At 44.4% G+C, this 20114-nt stretch overlaps 1 protein-coding gene across 5 annotated transcripts; it reads left to right on the top strand.

Moving 5' to 3' along the window:
• The first annotated feature begins 807 nt into the window (after positions 1 to 807).
• Positions 808 to 20058, top strand: RAE1 (ribonucleic acid export 1). 5 transcript variants are annotated; one of them, XM_070472473.1, is made up of 12 exons: positions 808 to 1071; positions 3901 to 3997; positions 4576 to 4680; positions 5643 to 5735; positions 10451 to 10537; positions 11503 to 11589; positions 11721 to 11792; positions 12740 to 12847; positions 14939 to 15045; positions 15130 to 15205; positions 15775 to 15969; positions 19168 to 20058. In XM_070472473.1, exons 2-12 carry the CDS (start codon positions 3908 to 3910, stop codon positions 19192 to 19194), a joined length of 1047 nt encoding a protein of 348 aa, XP_070328574.1. In that variant the 5' UTR covers positions 808 to 1071; positions 3901 to 3907; the 3' UTR covers positions 19195 to 20058. The 5 variants fall into 5 exon arrangements, with proteins under 5 accessions (XP_070328574.1, XP_020760866.1, XP_020760868.1 ...); XM_020905207.2 differs by having other exon boundaries at positions 810 to 1071; positions 18942 to 20058; XM_020905209.2 differs by lacking the exon at positions 808 to 1071 and adding an exon at positions 1133 to 1228 and having other exon boundaries at positions 18942 to 20058.
• The last annotated feature ends 56 nt before the right edge of the window (positions 20059 to 20114 follow it).

Here is a 20114-nt window from a genome sequence, read left to right as displayed (position 1 = left end):
CCCTTTTCCCACCCCAAACCAGCTAAATCAGAATCTTCAAGAGTGATGCCCAGGCATCAGTTATTTTTTAAAAAGTTTCCCCAAGTGATTTCTAAACATATAGATTCTTGGTGCTCAGCTGTGGTCTGCTTGGTGACTTCAGCTGGGAGTTTGCCAGAACTGTAGGTTCTTGGACCCACACTGGACCTTCTGAATCTTCATGCTATAACTAGGTCCCCCGGATTCTCAGACGTCAAGGTTTTTGGTACGCAGCCCACACTGAGTAGAAAAGAAGGTTCAGTGTATGTACCACAACCCCCCCTTTTTTCCTTCAGATATTCATAAAGGAGGAGGGGGAAGCCAGCTGATATATTCAGAGTTGGCATATGTGCGTCACAGCAGTCCCTTAATATTACTATGAAACCTTACACTTAGCAAAAGACCTTCACTCGTGTTACTTCACTTGAGCCTAGCTAAGAATAGTCCTGGAAGTTAGGCATCATTGTCCTCATTTTACAGCTATAAACTGAGGTCCAAAGAGCCCAAATGGCTCAAGATACCCCAGTCGCAAATAGGGACGCCACGGTAGGAACCCAGACAGCAAACCCAGACAGTTATTCGAAGGATGGCCTTGAACTTGAATTTGCGGCAATCAGAATTTTGCTACAGTAAATTCACAAGAGAAGATTCTAACTACCTTTTTCCTGCCGGGGCCGCGGAATTATCAGAGCGGTCGCTCGGCAACTACGTCGACAACAACTTTCGACCAATCCGCAAACTGCGGGCACTAGGACTTCTAGGCATCAATAGTGCTTCTGCGCATGTGCCATTGCCTTGAGGGCGGAGAAGCCTTTTCTTTCCTTCCCTGACTTCCGGACGCCAAAGGAAGTGGCTTAGGGACGCATGCGTAATGTCTCCGCGGTAATTAGGGCAATTTCCTCGGCGGGCGTGAGGGGACCCCAGTCCCTCGGGGTTAGTGTTCCTGTCACCTCGCCTCTGTCTCCTCCGCGCCCGAGCGGGGTGGCGGGGTCGCAGGCTCTCGAGCTCCTCCCGCTTCCCATCGCCGGCTTCCCTCTGCTGCGCGACTCTCAGGTAGGCCCCGTGCGGATTCTCCTTGTTCCCCGCCGCCATGGCGCCGCTGAGGCCGGGTCCCCGGGGGAGTGCGTTCCGCCGCGAGGTGCTGAAGCGCGAGCCGGACCGTTGGCGAGCTTCTTGAGTGGCCCCTGGGAGGGACGTCGGAGTTGCAAGGGTGCGTTAAGATCACCGCTGGTCTGATCCCCTCGTTTTTCTCGTGGGGAAACTGAGGCACCGAGAAAGGGCAGAGTCGATGGCAGCCCCTATCGTCTCTGCCCTTCCTGGTTACACGTCTGGCTTCTCCTCAGACGCAAGCGGCCGCCTCGGAGAGCTTCCCTACCATTCTTGGTAGTCTTTTCCAGGGTAACGTGCTTGAGCGCCTTTGTTACACTTATCAGTGTCTGCAGTTAACTCTGTTTTCCTCCGCCAAGTGTTTTATTATATCCGTGTGCGCACACTCCGCCCAGGCAAGCATCTGTGACACGCCAGGCGCTGTGCTGCGGGCCAGGTGTGTTTTAGGGGAACATCCAGACATCTCTGGGCCGTTTGGAGCTGGCACTCTCCTGGGGAGGGGGCTGGTTGCAGACAAGTCCCGGATGGGGACCGGTGCTGTGAAGAAGAGGGGCAAGTGATGGAGGATCAGTTGTATTACTTTCGGAAGGCAGGGAAGCCTCTGAGGAGAGGAGGTGACTTTAAAAAAAAAAAAAGATGCTCCAAGAGTTTCACCGAACGTCACTTACACACTGTAACCTATTTAAAGTGCACATTTTGATGAGTTTGGAAAGTTTAATACAGTCGTGTAAGCATCATCACGATGCAGTTTAGACCATTTCCATCACTCCCCCCCACAAAAGTTCACAAGAGGAGCTACCTTTTGAAGTGGGACCTGAAAATTCACACTGAGACAGCTGGGGATTTGGGAAGGTATCTGAGTTTCCTGGGCTTCAAGAAAAATAATGAAATGTAGACATACTAGGTCTATGAGCGCATTAATAATCTCAAAAAGCGACACCCTCCACCGGGGGAGTCCGGGTCACCCCAGGTTGCAGGAATAGCTGGTAGGAATGCTTCAAACTGGGAGGCGCTTGTTGTATTCACATGCAGAAAGGAAACCCTGAGAGCTGGAGTGCTCAAGGAGGGAGCAAGAGACTAGGTAGGCTAGAGATGAACTCCTGCCTTCTGAACTTGTTATGGGTTCCCAGTGTCCTGTGCAACATATGGTCCACACAGGCTGATTAATGCTCCATGGTTGAATAGAAAGAAGGAATAGAAGTTTCAGGCATTGTGTGTACAGCTTCACTTCAGGTGGATCTTAGTGTCTGTTTTTGTAGATGAGAAAGTGTTAGTTGCTGAGTCTTGTCCAACTCTTGGCAAGCCCTTGGACTGTAGCCTGGCAGGCTCTTTTGTCCGTGAGATATTCCAGGCAAGGATACTTCAGTGGGTTGCCATGCCCTCCTCCAGGGTATCTTCCTGACCTGTGGATTGAACCCGGTCTCCCACATTGCAGGCAGATTTTTTTTTTTTTTTTTTTTTTTAATTTTTTTGCAGGCAGATTCTTTACTGTCTGAGCTAGTGGGACTAAATAATTTGCCCAAAATCATATATTTAGTTCCTGGACTTGAATGCAGAATCTTTGTCGTTCCTTTGCTCACACAGTTGATGTTCCAAATACATCTCAATCATTTGAATCAGAGGTGGTCAGCAAGCCCCACATCCTTGCACAGTCACTTTTTGAGATATTAATGTACTCATAGACCTAGTATGTCTACACTTGATTATTTTTCTTGAAGCTCAGGAAACTCAGATATCTTCCAAAATTCCTCATAGTTTTCCCATTCTGTGTTGTCATCATAAGAGATGCTACTCTTGTTATCTATGTCACTCAGCTGCAAGGCTCCTTTGGGTAGGCAGCTGGATGTAAGAACTTACTAACCAGTTACAGAATTGAAGATACATCAATGTAAGTGAATCATCAGAGAGTTAAAATATATATACTTTCTCCTTGTAAGGAAAAAAGGAAACTTGTTTATGACCCACTATCCACTAGATAACTACATTTTCTACGTAGATAATCTGATTTGATACTCAGAGCAACTCTGGATAGGGTGTTAATATACTCTGTATTTGCAGAATAGGGAAAATGAGGCTTGGTCAGATTAGGATCCCAGTTCTGGTGAGTGGCAGAGGCATGGTTCTAACCTAGGTGGGCCTACTAGACTATGGCACCCCTAAAAAACTCAAAGTGGGGAATTCTTGCTGGGCAAATGTCCAGCACAATGCCAAACCAGATAAAGGTAGATTACTCTTTAAAACTCCTGTGATTGCTGCCAAGATTGGTTGCTTTTCTTAGTAACTTCATGCAGAAATAGTGACCTAAACCAGAGTGTGGAAATTTATATGAGGAAAGTGAACTGTCACTAAATGGGAACCTGGAAGAACAGAGCCTTCTGCTGGTTTCCTATTGTATTCCTACTGCTCAGTGCTGTGTCTCAAACTGTGTAAAAATGAATTTATTTTCTAGTTGGTGGCTGAAAAATACTCTGCTGTAATGTATCAGTATTGGTTAATTAATTGTGATGAATGTAAGAAGGGAACTGGATGTGTGATATATGGGAACTCTCCTGACTTTGGAATTTTCCATTAAAAACTATTCTAAAAATAGAAGGCTTGTTGTTAAAAGGCACTCTGCTTATTGCATATTAAATCTCCTCAGAAGAGAGAAGCCTGATACCAAGTCGTTTATTTATTTACTCTCTATATCCCTCCTATAACTTAACTGTATCTTTTTATTGCCTCTTAAGGATGTTAATTACTTATGAGAAGACCTGTCCTTTACTTATTTTTTAGGGCCAAAATGAGTCTGTTTGGAACAACCTCGGGTTTTGGATCTGGTGGGACCAGCATGTTTGGCAGCACAACCACAGATAATCACAACCCTATGAAGGTACCACATGCAGCTTCACGGGGGTTTTAGAAACAGCGCAGGCCAGAGAGTCCCACATCCATGACAGCAAGAGAATCCCACTTGGTGTGGGAGCCTCCTTTGAGGTGAAAACAATGAAATTTTGTTCAGCCTGCTCTCTCAAATACTGGAGCAGAGAAATTGTGTGTCCCCTGGACTAGTGTCCTATTTCCCCTGACATTCCTAGTCACTGAAATCATACAAGGTGCTTGTTAAAATTGCAGGTGCCCAGGGTCCAGTCCACAACTGTTGAATGAGAATTTCTCTGGGAGAGGGAGGCAGGTGATGATGATGGTTGAGCACTGTGGGGCAGGAATGACCTGGTGGGCCATTGTTGGGGAACGTGGCTGCAGGCCTGGCTTTGAGATGCTGCCTGCAGTCCAGCAGTGCCAGTACTTTCACTGGCTGGGTTACACTCCCCCTTTTTATCCAAGTAAGTGAGATCTGATTCACTTAGTTCTTGGGAACAGGGACACTTCAACTTGATGTGTTGGTGAGAAAGAAAGCAATTTTGAATTGTGATGATGTATACATTTTAACATGGACTTTTTCCACCCCAGGATATTGAAGTAACATCCTCTCCTGATGATAGCATTGGTTGTCTATCATTTAGCCCCCCAACCTTGCCGGGGAACTTTCTTATTGCAGGATCGTGGGCTAATGATGTAAGTGCTCCTTAAATGTATCTCCTTAAATGTAAATGCTCTCTGTCGTGTATCTCTCTGCATGGGCAGGGCTGGGTTTTTTGTTTGTTTGTTTTTGCTCCAAGTGAATAAAGCAAAGTTATGGCTTATTCATGACCTTTTTTTTAAAGAAATGAGTTTTAAGAGTGTGAACCATTCTGAATGGCAGGCATCACTTCTTGTGCCATTTTTTTAAGAAAGCAAGATCATATGCATCATTAAAAAATTTATACTCTAGTTCAGTATCTTGAGTATATTCCCTGATCATGTGTAGTATTCATTGAGAATAAATGTTGTCCCTAATGCTCTATGTGAATTTCTCTTCTAGGCATCCTGAAGGATGCCTGTTCTTTAGGCATATGTTAAAGTTTTTCACCTTTAGCTATATTAACAGTCCTGCATCAACACCATACTTAACCAAACAAAATTGTAGTATTCAAAAAGAAAGATAAAAATTCTGGTAGAAAAAAAGACAAAAGATGTTTAGAAGCACTTCACAAAAGAAGTACAGGTGGCTTGTTAGAGCAAATTTGAACCATTTAATCACACTCATAAGCAGATAAATGCATAGTGGCTTTGCTGTTCACTTAAGTGGGGGACCTAGGCCAGTTATCTTACTTCTCTAAGCTTCATATCCTGAAATAAGATGGAGATGACAGTAAGTACACAGAGGTTTAGCTGTTGTAGAGGTGAATTCAGATAATGCATACAAAGTACATCATGGGAAATTCTCAAGTCCCAGAAAGGGAATGTCTGAGACACAGGGTACAGCTCCCACTAGTCCAGATTTCAGCTTCTCCTTGGTGGTGCCAAGTATTACTCATTTTATTATGCCAATTTGATAGGGGAAAGTGTCTGTCATGTAAATTTGTGTTTATGTGATTATGGCTGGGAGCATAGGGGTTATCATTAATTGTTGTGTCTTCATTGTTTTATTACTGTAGGTTCGATGCTGGGAAGTTCAAGATAGTGGACAGACTATTCCAAAAGCCCAGCAGATGCACACGGGGCCTGTGCTAGATGTTTGCTGGAGCGATGTAAGTTTCGTCATGTTTTTATATAACCTGAAATACAAATAGCATGTATACATACACATTTTAGAAATGCTGTTTCTGAATTTAAATACGGTCATTGATTGATATTCATAATGTAGTCAGTTAACTTTTGTTACGTTAGCTTTAGTTAGTCTCTCTGAAAGCTTCTTGCATAAAAAAAAATCCATTAATTCATTGACCTGTTTGCTTGAGCAAAGTGTTAGCTGCTCAGTCGTGTCTGACTCTCTGTGCACCACATGCACCTCCCCCCATGGGTTGTAGCCTGTCAGGCTCCTCTGTCCATGGAATTCTCCAGGCAAGAATACTGGAGTGCTTGCCATTTTCTTGAGCAAGGGTTAGACAGTTAAAGCTTTTCCTATATCTCTTGATGTGCCAGGAGCTTATGTTGTTTTAAAATTAAAAATTTACAGTCCCAGGAAGTAAGTCCTAGGGGGAAAATTAATCCTTTACCATTATTGGACTTTTGAAATATTTCCTTTCTTTGAAATTCTTTTTCCTTCCAAATCCTGAACATTAGCATTATAAGTAAATGTGTTTGAGTTTATTCAACTCTGAGCTCTTTCTTTATTATTTTTTTTCCATTTATTTTTATTAGTTGGAGGCTAATTACTTTACAATATTGTAGTGGTTTTTGTCATACATTGACATGAATCAGCCATGGATTTACATGTATTCCCCATCCCGATCCCCCCTCCCACCTCCCTCTCCACCTGATTCCTCTGGGTCTTCCCAGTGCACCAGGCCCGAGCACTTGTCTCATGCATCTAGCCTCGGCTGGTGATCTGTTTCACCCTAGATAATATACATGTTTCGATGCTGTTCTCTCGAAACATCCCACCCTGGCCTTCTCCCACAAAGTCCAAAATTCTGTTCGGTACATCTGTGTCTCTTTTTCTGTTTTGCATATAGGGTTATCGTTACCATCTTTCTAAATTCCATATATATGCGTTAGTATACTGTATTGGTCTTTATCTTTCTGGCTTACTTCACTCTGTATGATGGGCTCCAGTTTCATCCATCTCATTAGAACTGATTCAAATGAATTCTTTTTAATGGCTGAGTAATATTCCATGGTGTATATGTACCGCAGCTTCCTTATCCATTCGTCTGCTGATGGGCATCTAGGTTGCTTCCATTTTCCAAACACCAGGAAACCCTCTCAATGGGCGGGCCTGGGGGAAGTTTTCGAATCTCGGAGGGCAACCTAACTGGGAGGAAAAAATAAATAAAACCCACAGATTACATGCCTAAAAGCAACTCCTAGCAGAAAAGTACCCCAGACCCCCGCATCCGCCTCCAGCAAGTGAGGGCGAAACGGAGAGGAGTGGGCGGCATTGCTTAGGGTAAGGACCAGGCCAAATGCCCTGAGGGCAATCAGAGGGAGTTAACGTGAGATAGCAACTTAAACAGGGGAATAGCAAGAGAGAGAGAGAATTAACCAGCCCAAACACACTGCCGGCCATTCGTGGAACAAAGGGACCGAGGAATTACAGAGAAGGGCTAGCCGGCTGCGAACCGGCCCATCCCCTCCAGAGGCAGGAGGCAGGGGGAGGGGAAAGGGCAAACTTGGGCACCCTCTTTATTTTTTTTTGAGGGGAGAAGGTGGGTGATTGGGGAGTTTAATGAAGGTATACCATTTACAAAGAAGCCGACAGGGATGGTGAAGTCACGCACAGCAGGAGCCTTGGCTGTGAAGGGCCCAGCCTCCCTCCCCTCCTTCTCCTGCTGACAGCCAAAACCAAAAGCGCCTGACTCAAGAGTGGGGCAGATGTGCTGAGGAAGCTAAGTCTCAAGGTTCCTTCCCAGGCTCATAGAATTTTTTTTATTAGATGTAATTTGCAGGCAGTAAAATTAAACCTTTTAAGTGTATGATTCTGTGAGTTTTGAGAAATGCATAGAGTTGTGGTCAAAATATAGAAGAGATCAATCAGCCAAAAGATTTCCTCTTGCCCTTTGTAGTCAGATCCTCCTCAGCTGCTGTCCTTGGAGACCACTGGTGTGTTTTCCGTCCCTGTGTTTCTGCCTTTACTAGAACGCCATCAATAGAATCCTTTTGAGTCTGGCTGCTTTCAGTTCAGTGCTCTTGAGGTCCATCTAGCGTGGATCTGGCAGTAGTTTGTCCTCCTTGTTGCTGAGTAGTAGTGCATTGTATGGATGTTCACCATTTGTTCACCATCTACAAGCTAAAGGACATTTAGGTTGTTTTCCATTTTTGGTTGTAATGAATAAATGCTGCTATAAACATTTTGTATACTGGATTTTCCGTGAATATAAATTTTCTTTCCTCTTGAGTTTATATCTAATAGTGGGCTTGCCGAGTCATATGAAAAATTTATGTTAATTTTTATGAGAAACACCAGACTACTCACACCATTCATGTGATTATATTTAGCTTACACATAGCAAATGATTCTATTTATAAATATTTTGAGTTGCTCCCGTTTTAATCATCTCTGAAAGTCTTCTCTAAGACATTTCTGTCAATCTGTAAAGTGTATTCCTGATTTGTCTGATTAGGTTATTATGAGATTAATAATAGTTTTAAATTACACTTAGAAAAACAACTATTTGAGTAGATTTTAAATACTTCTAATTTATTTTACCTGTCTTTCTTTACTGATGAGAGAACAGATCAGAATTGTGAGTTTCTTATCAGGTATGGTAAGAAATAGAATTACCTGACACCAGAATTCTGTTTGTTGTTCAGGTGTTCCTGAGTCGCCTTTTACAGAAAAGTACACAGCCTATTTCCTTTCTCTAACTCCATTAGAGTCATGCACCGTCTAGTGGAAAAGTCAAAATATAGACAGGAAGAGTTCCAGTTCAGGGAGCTAAGTTCTTAGAGAGACAGGATGCACTGTGCTGGGTGGACAGAACCCAGAAGCAACTATGAAGTTGGGAAGGGTGCAGTGAAAGCTTTGCAGAAGAGGCAAGAATTGAGCTGAATCTTAAAAGCAAACCATTTGCTTATAGCTTTAGAGAACTGTCTCCATTCCAAATGTGGATTCAAATTTCAGCTCCATGTTCACTTTTTGGCTTTGCCAAGTTACTTAATCTCTCTGAATCTGTTATCCAGTCACTCAAAGACTAGCACTGCACCTGTGGGAAGTGGTTAAGAGACTTGCTTGAGGTAACATAGAGAAAGGCTGAGCCCAGACCTGGACCTTCTGGTTCCAGAGCCCAGGCACTGACAGCCTCCCTCACAGGGGCTTGTAGGAAATAGGAGCTGGCGTGGAAAGGAACGCATATATGGAAAGGCACAGAAGAGCCAGAGTAACCCTCAAGGTGTAAAAGCCCAGCTTGGTGAGAATGATTCTCCAGCAGTCCAAGGACACAGCTCGCTGCGTGGACACAGCAGGTGGAGCTTAGAGGAGCTGATTTGGGAGCGTTTAGTGATCTCGTTCCTCTGCGCCAGCCTTTTGATAGACTGGCCTCTGTCTCAGTGTGCCCACTGGGGCCTGGCATCCTGCAGCTGGTAGGGTCAACATTGCAGGAGATTGAGGGGCCAGTGTTTCACTCAGCCTCAGGACAGCCCACATTAGCATCTTTCCAAGGATTTGTGGACTGACCCTTAGAGCCTCATTGACAGAGAAGACGGTTTTCTGTCTTCTTTCAGATGGTGAGCTGGTGACTTCAAATAAGTTTTTGCTAGGGAAAGATAATGGTAAATCTTTGAGCTGTGGAACCAGAAGTGACATGATAGGAGTCTGTAGATTATGGCCCATGGGCCCAATTTGGCCCATTGCTAACTTTTGTAAATGAAGTTTTCTTGAAACACAACCACACTCATTCATTTGACAGTGTGTATGGCTGCGTTCTAGCTACAACAGCAGAATTAGGAGTTGCAACAGAAACCACTTGACCTGCAAAGCTGAAATATTTACTGTATTACCCTTTAGGAAAAAAAAATGTTGATGATAGGTCTAGATTTTCAACTCGGTACTTACTGTTTTTAAATTATCTTGTACTTCATAATTGACTGACCTACTTTATGAATTTTGTATGTGGATATTTTAAAACTATAACACAGTGCCAATTTTTAAGCTATTTTGTAGTTTATATTGGACCAATGATCATTGTAAATTAGTGTAGTTTTATTGCATGCACTTTAGAATGCTGTTAGATGTTGAACTGAACACAAGTGATAATGATTGAACATATGTGGTATAGAGCAGAAATTGCGGGGAGAAAGATACAGTATATGTGGCGAAATGTTTAAATTGGTGAATGTAGATGATGTGTTTGTGAGTATTCATTGTACTATTCTTGTACCTGTTGGGAAGGCTTGAAATTGATGAAAATAAGAAAAAAAAAAAAAAACGTAAGTGGCTCCTGGTAGAACATTGAAACAGGATATAAAAGGCTGCTCCTAGAGGGCTGCCAGTGACCATGACTGCCTCTGAACAGTGAGCTGGGGTCAGGGAGGGACTTGGTTTTCATCACGTAACTCTAAATGCTCTTTAAGTGTTTTATTAACCTGTTTACATGTTGTCTATTAGAAAAAAATTGATAATTGAAGAGAGCTGGAAATGTGTTTTTTATGACATTGTAGTTTGCAATACACAAGCCCCCAAATAATTGGAAAAATAAAAATTGCAAAATAAAACCTGCCTCAGTATGTTCAATCTAATATCTAAATGTTCATATAGAATTTTTATTTTTATTAGAATGTCAGATTTTTTTCTACTTTATTTTAGGATGGGAGCAAAGTATTTACAGCCTCATGTGATAAAACTGCCAAAATGTGGGACCTCAATAGTAACCAGGCGATACAGATTGCACAGGTAATAAATAATAAAATTTATCCTCTGCAGAGATGCTGGGCAAGGCAGGGTTGTAATGATTCTTACTCTGTTACAGGAAAGGTGCAGTTGAGCTGTACCAAATCAATTAGACTTAAATATACCAGAAACCTCTTCAGCACAAAATAACGCCAATTTTATGAGCACTCTAGTTTTTACTGGTGTTTCACAAGTTGTTCTGGCCAAGGGTCTTCCGCATTTGTGTGGTTGAGGGTTGCATCATAAGGAGCTAGTGATGTTCAGACCTGTAAAAGGCAGTGTTAAAACTAATCCTCAGCACTCCAGCACCCGTGTTGGCTTGTGTTGTCCCAGGCTGCGTTTGGTCACTTGTTCATTAGAAAAGTATGTATCAATTGCCAGTGACACCACAGGCACTGTCCTTGGAGTAGAGACACAGCAGTGAATGAGAGGCACCCTTCCCTGTGTCAGGAGCTTTTACAGCCTGCTTGAAGGTGGCAGGCAGGTTCTTGTGTGAAGACTGCTAAGAAAAGCAGAAACAATGAAGAGGAGAGAGCCTAGAGCCAGAGGGTCAGGCCTGGTGAGGAAGAGCCTCTTGACACTGAGACACTTTCAGGAAGGTGTCACATACCCTGAGACAGCAATACCGTGTTTTAGAGCACCTCTTTGATCTCTAATGTTTGTCTCCTCAGTGATACAACTGTGGGGGAGTTCTTCCCTGTGAGTTGTTTCTGAGTACTTCCCTCTTCACTCTCATACTAGTTAATTATGGTTCAAATCAAATTAAATTTTGTTGGTATGGAAGGTAGGTACATGCTCTTAATGTTACACAGAATGTTTTGGCCATGGGGAAGGACTATACCATCCTTTGGTTTTTGTTGAGTATGACCTCAATATTTAAGATTCCTTTTCTTTGAATTTCCAGAACCAAAGCTATGTGGCATGTTACATTACATTTACCTTGATCTGTTTTGGTTTTGTCTTGAAAGCACGATGCTCCTGTCAAAACAATACATTGGATCAAAGCACCAAACTACAGCTGTGTGATGACCGGGAGCTGGGATAAGACCTTGAAGGTATGCTGCATAGTCGAGGGACTTCCTGGCCTGACCAAGGTGGTGTTCTTATGCTATCTGGATGTTAGCTCTGAATGGTTGGTCACTTGTTTTTTTGCTTTTGTTTTGTTGTTGTTTTTTTTGTCTTTCAGTTTTGGGATACACGATCATCAAATCCTATGATGGTGTTACAGCTCCCTGAAAGGTGTTACTGTGCTGATGTGGTAAGAAGTTTCTTACTTTATGATACCTTACAATTAGAGGACAACGTAAAAACCCTTCAGACTTTAATAATAGATGGGGGATGTAGTTTGGATTGCCTCAGTTGTCTTAAACCTAGATTTTTGTACTGCATATGTTCCAGAACTACAGAAAACTGGATGTCACACTTTTTTAGTCACTTATTATACGAAGATATTCAGTCACAGGCCATGCCGGCACCGGTATGATGTGTACTGTACAAAAACTGGCAATAACTTTGTGATGTGGAACTAGATCTTTGGTGACTATCCCTGAGTGGGATAGAAGCTGAAGAACTTTCTCTGTTGGTGTAGCAATAAGTCTTAAGAGTGTACTGACTGCCCCATAATTCCACTTTCAGGAATTTATCATGAGAAAAGTAGAGATGCAAATGTTCCTTGTTCTGTATAATAGAGTGAAACATTGGAAATGACCCAGTGGGCCAACTCTGCAGTCGTTTGATTTGAGGGAACATTACTTAAATGGCCATCACTACTGTTCTCAGGAAAATGTGTGGAATGGTGTTCACTGAACACACTTTAGTAAAGGATGTGAATTATATAAAAATGTACATATACACACATGTATAAAAAATGCTCAAAAAAAAGACAAGAGAAAACATACCGTAATGCTGACAACTGTTACCATTTGAAGGGGTGGTAGAACAATGATTTTTATTTTTTCTCTATTCCTCAGTATATGTCCTAAATAAATATTTCATAGTTTTAAAAAGTGAGTCTTTTAAAAAGGTATGTTCTACTTTCAAATATGATTTCTCTAGGTTACCTTGAAACATGTAAATACCATTGGATTGTTAAGCTTAAAAAAAATTCACTAATTTTTGCGACTCTGAAAAAATTGATAGAATACTTTGGTATACAAAAGAGCACACCCCACTTTAAGTAGGTCACTGCTTTCCTCTTTTTCCTAGATATATCCTATGGCTGTGGTGGCAACTGCAGAGAGGGGCCTGATTGTGTATCAGTTAGAGAATCAGCCTTCTGAATTTAGGAGGATAGAGTCTCCACTGAAGCATCAGGTGAGTCATGAATCAGATCAGGAAGCTTGTATTTAGCATCATAGGGAGTAAGTGCATGCATGTGGAGATTGTTGTTCTTTTGGATATTAAAAGGAGGAGACTTTAAGGATATATAAACACAGTATTAGCGGGTAAATACCATCCTTGGCAGACATGCCCTGGGTAGCAGAATGCTGCTGAATGGGTACACACTACAGTGAACTGGTTCCATCGTGAGTCCACAGCTTCTGCCTTCAGCTTGGTCTCCACCTGCCACAGAGTCTTAGATCTTCTTCACCCTCTTCCGATCCCTCCCTCCTTTGGCCTTTGTCTCTGCAGATCAGATCTGCCTCTACTCCTAGAACACAGAAGCTGATAATTGGAAACTTCCTCATCTTAACTCCTGCTGAACCTAGAATTCTGACTACACCTGCCTCTTGCCTGCCTTTTCCCACGTGTTGAAGAGTGGTCCACACTCTCCAGTGGCCAGTTTTGGTTAGGCTCTGCGCCCTCCCACCTCTCAGGAGCCTCAGGCTATCAGCCATTCACCTCCCTCCTGTATTTCATCTTCCCCTCTCCTCACCCCCTCCAACTTTTTATTCGCTGGCATAAGACAAACTCAAGTCTAATCCTGGGAAACAAACCTCTTCTGACCCTCACATCCTCAGCCAGCTAGGTACCTTTTCCCCTTGTAAGTCAAGTGTCTTAAATGAGCTTTCCTGGTTCTCCTACCTCCTACTCATTTCTCACCCACTCCTTTGAGACTTCTGCCCCTGTGACTCCACCAGAACTGTTTCTGGCACGGCCACTGATGGCTTCCTAGTCAGTAACTCCAGTGGATGGATACTCGTCACCCTCATCTTACCACAACCATGGCACTCACCAGTGTTCTTAACTATATGTTCTGAGGACTTTGTGCCTGGGCTCTATAATGCCAGTCTCTTTAACTCTGGCCTCTGCTTGCTGCTTTGTCTTCCTTGCTGGTTCTTGCTGTATCTTGAAGTTCCCCAGGCATCTGCCCTAGGCCACTGCCTTCTGAAGCTCAGCACGGTCCCGTCTGCCGTTCATGACTGTTGATTAGGGGTGCATGGTGAGCTGGAGTCTTGGATCCCTAGCTGCCTACTCTCTGTGCTCCTGACAAGGGCACCCGCAGTCTGACAGCTCCTATGCGTCCCCCCGACCCCCAACCCCTGGTATCTCAGCCCAGTAGCATCCCATACCAGGCCCAGGGCCTCCCCACTGCCCCCAGCCTGCTCCTACCCATATGCTCTGCATCTCACTAGGTGGGGCCTTTAGCTGTCTAGGCCAGGAATCAGGAGTTGTCCTTTACTCACTGTCCGTCCTTTTCTCCTCCCCTATCTCATTAACCACCACACTCACTTGTACCCTGTGTGTGGTTTCAAATCTGACCATTTCTCTCCTTCCAACTCGAATGCAGCTCTTGTTGAATGACAGCAGGAGTGTGGACCTATGCGTCTCTGCCTCCAGAGACTGGGCCATGGGCTCTTTGTTTGGGATCTTCTGTGGAGTCCAAGAGACACTCCTTTGGGCCCTCAGGTTCAGTGTTGGATCAAGTGTAGTGTCTATCTTTTGCATAGCTTATTCATGGTTTAGAAAGTTCTGGCCACATCCACTGTATGCTTGACCCTTGTTCCCACATCCTCCCCCACAAACACTACTTCCCTTTTCCAAATGGGGATGCAGAGACCCTAGGACACTGGGTGACTTCCTAGAGGCCACTCGCGTAGTCAGTGGTATGCTGCAAATCAAAGGGACGTGTCCTCCCAACCCACCAGGGGCTCAGTGCCGGAATAGGAGCTGGCGGGGCTGAGGGGTGCGTGCCCTGCTGCAGTGACAGCGAGGCCTGCAGGGTAGCAGAGTAGCAGCAGCACCTGGACGGAAGAACGTGGTCTGCGGTTTGTTCATAAAATCATGTGGCTGAATAAAAAAATAATGCCTACTGGAGGAATGGAAAAATCTTCTTTATCGTGTTTGAGAAATATGTTTCTGGTTCTTTCAAAACCCAAAGATGGAGTAAAAGTTGTTTACTTTCACGTTATTTATGGAATGTTATACTTCACATGATGATATACTTTTTCTCCCCAACTATAGCATCGATGTGTGGCTATTTTTAAAGACAAACAGAACAAGCCGACAGGTTTTGCCCTGGGAAGCATCGAGGGGAGAGTTGCTATCCACTACATCAACCCCCCAAATCCGTAAGTGAGGCCTGGTCAGCTTGCAGATGTTCATGTGAGACGTTTTGTTTTGAAGGGAAGCTAAGTTGGGCCTTTGTTTTTCAGTGCCAAGGATAACTTCACCTTTAAATGTCATCGATCTAACGGGACCAACACTTCAGCTCCTCAGGACATCTATGCGGTGCGTTTTTAGAAACGTTAATCCTGAGAATGTATCTAGAAACTAGACTTGGTGGTGGATAGCTGAGTCATTATGGGATCAGAAAAGATCACTGTCATTGTGTATGTTCATGTGCAGGGACAAATGGCTTACATGGGAGGTTTCGGTTTTCTGTTTTTATGAACATGTTGACTCTCTTCATTCTCTGTTTCTGAAATGCAAGCTTAGGAGTTTTGGGGAGCAACTTCCACCAGTATGAGTGCTAGTAGACAGTTGGTACGCTTAGCTAAAACTGAGAAATTGCTATTTGCTGAAAAAGAAAAAGGCATTTTCCTGAGGTTTGCTCCTTGGTGCCACTAGTTTACGTACTTATTAACTTCTGCTGACTTGTGTTTTTAACGAGAGACAAGATTCAGTCCTGGGCTGTCAGTTGGTTCAGGAAGCGGGGCTGGTTTTTGATGTGATCAGCAGGCCATCAGTTCTAATGAAATTATGGTTGTTCATTTTATGTTCTCATTGAACCAGGAAGTCTGCATTGTCAAAAACCCAGTTTCTCCTCCCTCCTCACTGTATGTATCCATCCTTTGTAGGTTAATGGAATTGCCTTCCATCCTGTCCATGGCACCCTTGCTACTGTGGGATCTGATGGTAGATTCAGCTTTTGGGACAAAGATGCCAGAACAAAACTAAAGACTTCGGAACAGTTAGATCAGCCAATATCGGCCTGCTGCTTCAATCACAATGGAAACATATTTGCGTATGCTTCCAGCTACGACTGGTCAAAGGTGAGAATCCCCAGGCCTGCACTGGCGCCATCCAGCAGCAGAGCCAGGCTCTGGTCTACGAAGGCCTGAGCTTAGTCGTGAGGCCTCTCCAGATGTGCTGTGTGTCTTGCACATGACCTGTCACCATCACCTCACTGCAGCAGGAAGCAGCAGGGCCTCCCTCTCAGCCTTTCCCTGAGAACATGCCCACGTGAGGTGCTTGGTCAGCGTAAACCCAGCAGCTGGCACTCTGGGGCATCTGAGTCATTCAGGGATGTCGGGGGTTGTTGGGTGAGAGTGACGAGGGCTCGGCAAGGTGCCCGGCCTTCACCAGAGGCATAAGCTTTTTGTTTGTTCACTGTTTGGGGAGGGAGGTTATGGACTGATGGGGTCCTGGTTGTGTTTGAGTCATCCCAGTGCTGTGTAAAAGAACTGACCCAAGCACTCAGGTTTCAGCCACAGTCTCACCTCCACATGTGTCTGTCTTCACTCGTCCTGCCCCCCTCCCCTCCCATCCCCAACACACTTAACTCCATTCTTCTCTGCCTCTTGTTATTCCACCTTCTCTTCCTGTCCCCTGTCTCCTTCTGCCGTCTATAAGCACACACTTCAGCTGTTCTGAAACAAGCGTTAAGAATCCCAGTGTCCCCTTAGTGTTAAACTCGTCCAGAGAGGTAACCACCTGCCCTCTTGTTCCCCCACCTCTGTCTCCTCGTTGGTTTCCTGGAGCTGTCGTTGGGACCTCGCTGCCTTTGTCCCGTTCAGTCCAGAAGCTGCTTATTGTCTGCATTGGGCACCATGGGCCACCCCTTCCTCTTCATTCACAAAGCCTTCTCCCTGGTCTCTGACATGTCTACTGTCTGTTGTATACCTACTCCTGACTGCTCACCGTCTCTGGTGGCTTCTGCTCTTCTTCCTAGCTCCTGCATGCAGGCCTTTTTCTGTAGTTCTCCTTCAGGTTCCTCAAGGCGCATGTGCATTCATGAAGCACCTCCAGCATAAGCTGGTGGCTCTCGTGTCTCACCTCCTCCTGACCTTGTGCCCCAGTTCTCTGTGTACCCATGCCAGTGGGGTGTCTGCACCTGGGCACCCCCTGAGCACCTTAACCTAGGACATAAAAATCGGGTGGATTTTCCAACCCGTCTCCTTTTATCCTCCAGGCTTGCTGCTTCTCCTGTGCTCCTCTTTACTTAAACACCATATGGTCAGTGGGGCAGAAGTCTTGGAATCACCTATGATTCTGTCTCTTTCTCTCAGAAGAGCTGGGCAGTCACTGAGCTGCATCTACTTCACCTATGTGGTACATCTTGCCCGATCAGCACACTGTTGTGATGCCTGCTCTGGTCTGTGGGAGGCACAACCTTTATGAGTCTTTGCTTCTGTGAGCCATGCAGCTGCCCGTCCCCCCCCCCCCCCCCCGCCCTTTTTTAAGCAACTTCAATGCAGTAAATTGCACATAACATATGTAAAAAGTATACTTTGATCAGTTATCTTTATGTACCCAGGAAACCATCACCACAGTCAAGATTAACAAACAGTTATCTCTCCAAAATGTTGTGTATTGTAATCCTTTCTTTCACACACACATTGATTTCCTTTCTGTTGTTATGGATGAATTTGTGTTTTCTAGAATTCTATACAGATGGAGTCATACACTAGATATGCATTTTTGCTGTTGAGTATGTCACTAGTTCGTTCCTTTTTATGACAGTAGTATCCCATGGTCTGGGATCACTGTTTATCCATTCACCTGTGGAAGCCATACCCTCAGTTTTACAAAGAGTGTGCTGTTTTTGGTTCTGCCTGTCGAGTAGGAGCCAGCTTCTGGCCTGAGGCCCCAGGGTCCCCGTGGGCCTCTGATGGAACTTGTCTTCTTCACCTGCTCGACCTGCAGCCACATCAAAACTCCATGTTTTACTCACATGACACTCAGGTCTCTGTTTTCAAGCCTTGAAAAAATAGTTGTAAATTGAAAGAAGTGTATAACCAGAGCTCATTGATTTGAATGCTGCTTAGAAATCCTTAATCAGAACAGTTAATGTCAACTTACAGTGGAATACTTAATTATAATCTTTTAATTTAAAGAAAAGTTGTTTTAGGAGTTTTTCATTGTTCTCAGTTGAAGGACAGTATCTGTGGTATGGAGTCATGATTACGTGATTAATATTAGCTTGCTGCTTTAGTGTAACCAGTAAGAAAAGCTATACTTTGTATATTATGAGACTGGTTGGTCATTGTTTGAGCAGAATTTCTAGAACCATCTCGGCACAGCTGTCAAGGAATGAGAATAAAGTGTGCCATTGCAGAGCAGGTGGCAGGGCACACCCAGAGGCCCTTCCCACCTCGTGTTCCAGGCCTTTCGGTCACCGTGGGTTTCCACTCCTCTTGTCTTGTCCACCCACTCTGCTCTCTTCCTGTCCTGTCACTGTCATTGTCACTTACAGCCTTTGTGGCTGCCATTCCTTTTTCCCCTCGTCGTTCATAGCCTGACCTGAACTGGGTGTTTCAGCTCCCCCAGTGTCAGGTAGCCCCCCTCCCTCCCCGGCAGATAACACCAACTCCTGCACATCACCTCCCTCAGCGTCTGGGATGGCACATCTGCTCCCTCTGATGTCACAGACCAGGTGTCTCCTGTGCTGAGAAACCTGCAGCTCATCCTCCACCACCCTCCCCTCCCCAGGCTGTGCAGTCTGGGGAGTTGTCTCAGCAGTAAAGCAGTGGGTGGAAGGTTGACAGGAGTCTCAGTGCTGAAGAGAGAAATATGTAAAAGATCATCCTTCCAAGGGGACATTACAAGTCCCACATCCTTAACCTTTTCTCTGGGGACTGAAGTTTTTGTTTAAGATTTGACTTTTATTTTTCTCCATTTACCTCTTTCACTCCTAAGAGATTATGCTTCACACACTGGGCGTAGGACTTGGCATGTTAAAAGTACCCACAAAATGCTAACCTGATTTTTCATCGTTTTTAAGATACCGTTTTTTCCCCTTTAGGGACATGAATTTTATAATCCCCAAAAGAAAAATTACATTTTCCTGCGTAATGCAGCCGAAGAGCTAAAACCCAGGAATAAGAAGTAGTGGCTGGAGACCTGTGGGTTGTCCAGAGTTTTCTCTCCATTCTGCCTCGTCTTTGTACGAATTTGGGTCCCAGCTTTCAGTAGGTTGTCAGCCCTGGATGTGGATTTCAACCTCTGGAGAAAATGATGTCATTCTTCAGCAGGCAGGAGCCAGGCGGCCACAGTGACTGTCCGACTCCATTCCACTGCCGGTTACAGGTTTCGTCTATACCTCTAAGGAGATTCAAATCATTATAGACGTCCTTAGATTCACATGGGCGCCTGCCAGGTATTTGCAGTGCTTCATCCCGCAGTGTATGTATTAGAGAACATTGGGAAACATTTGGCAAGCCTGTACTGTATTTTGTAATAAACATTTTGAAGATTGTCTCCTAAGCTCCCTTTGTCCGACTCTCCTCTCACCCACCCATGAACTCTGAAGTGGTTGTCCTGCTCAGAGTCCTCGTTGGGTTTTGTTTCGTGATTGCAAATGCCCTGTCAGAAATGAGAGATCGCGCCCCTCAGAAGAGACAGTCCTGAGCTGGGGTCGTCTCTGCCCTGTGGCATGTCCAGCAGCAGCCTCTCCAAGCATTGCTGGACAGAGTTTGGATGTGCTTTTTTTTTGCTTCCCTCATTCCCATCTTTGACATTCCAGTGCTTTTCACCTCTGCTGGGTGTCCTGGTGACTGGAACATGGTTCTTCCTGTTTTGAGGCACAGCCCTTTGTGGGCAAAGCCCAAGTGGGTGATGCCTTTGTGGACTCCCAAGTTAGAACCCAAGTCCACTGCATGGGAAGTGCTCTGAGCTCGTGCCCCCAGTAGCCATAGTTTTGGAGTGTTTTTTTATTTCCTGTAATAAAATTCCTGATTGGTAAGCATCAGAAATGAGAGTCTATTGTGTTTTTACCCTGCAAACCCAAATGCTTCTGCTTTACTCTTTGGGGCCGGTTGTAAGTTAACTTGCTCAGTGTGGAAGTCAGGTATTGTAATATTGTAAGACATGTTTGCCTACTCCTAAAAGACAAAATAAAAGTTTTCTACTGAAAGACATAACCTGCACTCAGTGGTTTAAATTCTTTGCTCATCAAATCATAGATTAATTCAGACCA

The sequence above is a fragment of the Odocoileus virginianus genome, chromosome 9 (genome assembly GCF_023699985.2).
Source record: "Odocoileus virginianus isolate 20LAN1187 ecotype Illinois chromosome 9, Ovbor_1.2, whole genome shotgun sequence".
NCBI classification, from domain to species: domain Eukaryota; kingdom Metazoa; phylum Chordata; class Mammalia; order Artiodactyla; family Cervidae; genus Odocoileus; species Odocoileus virginianus.
This window is presented reverse-complemented; position numbering and strand designations above follow the sequence as displayed.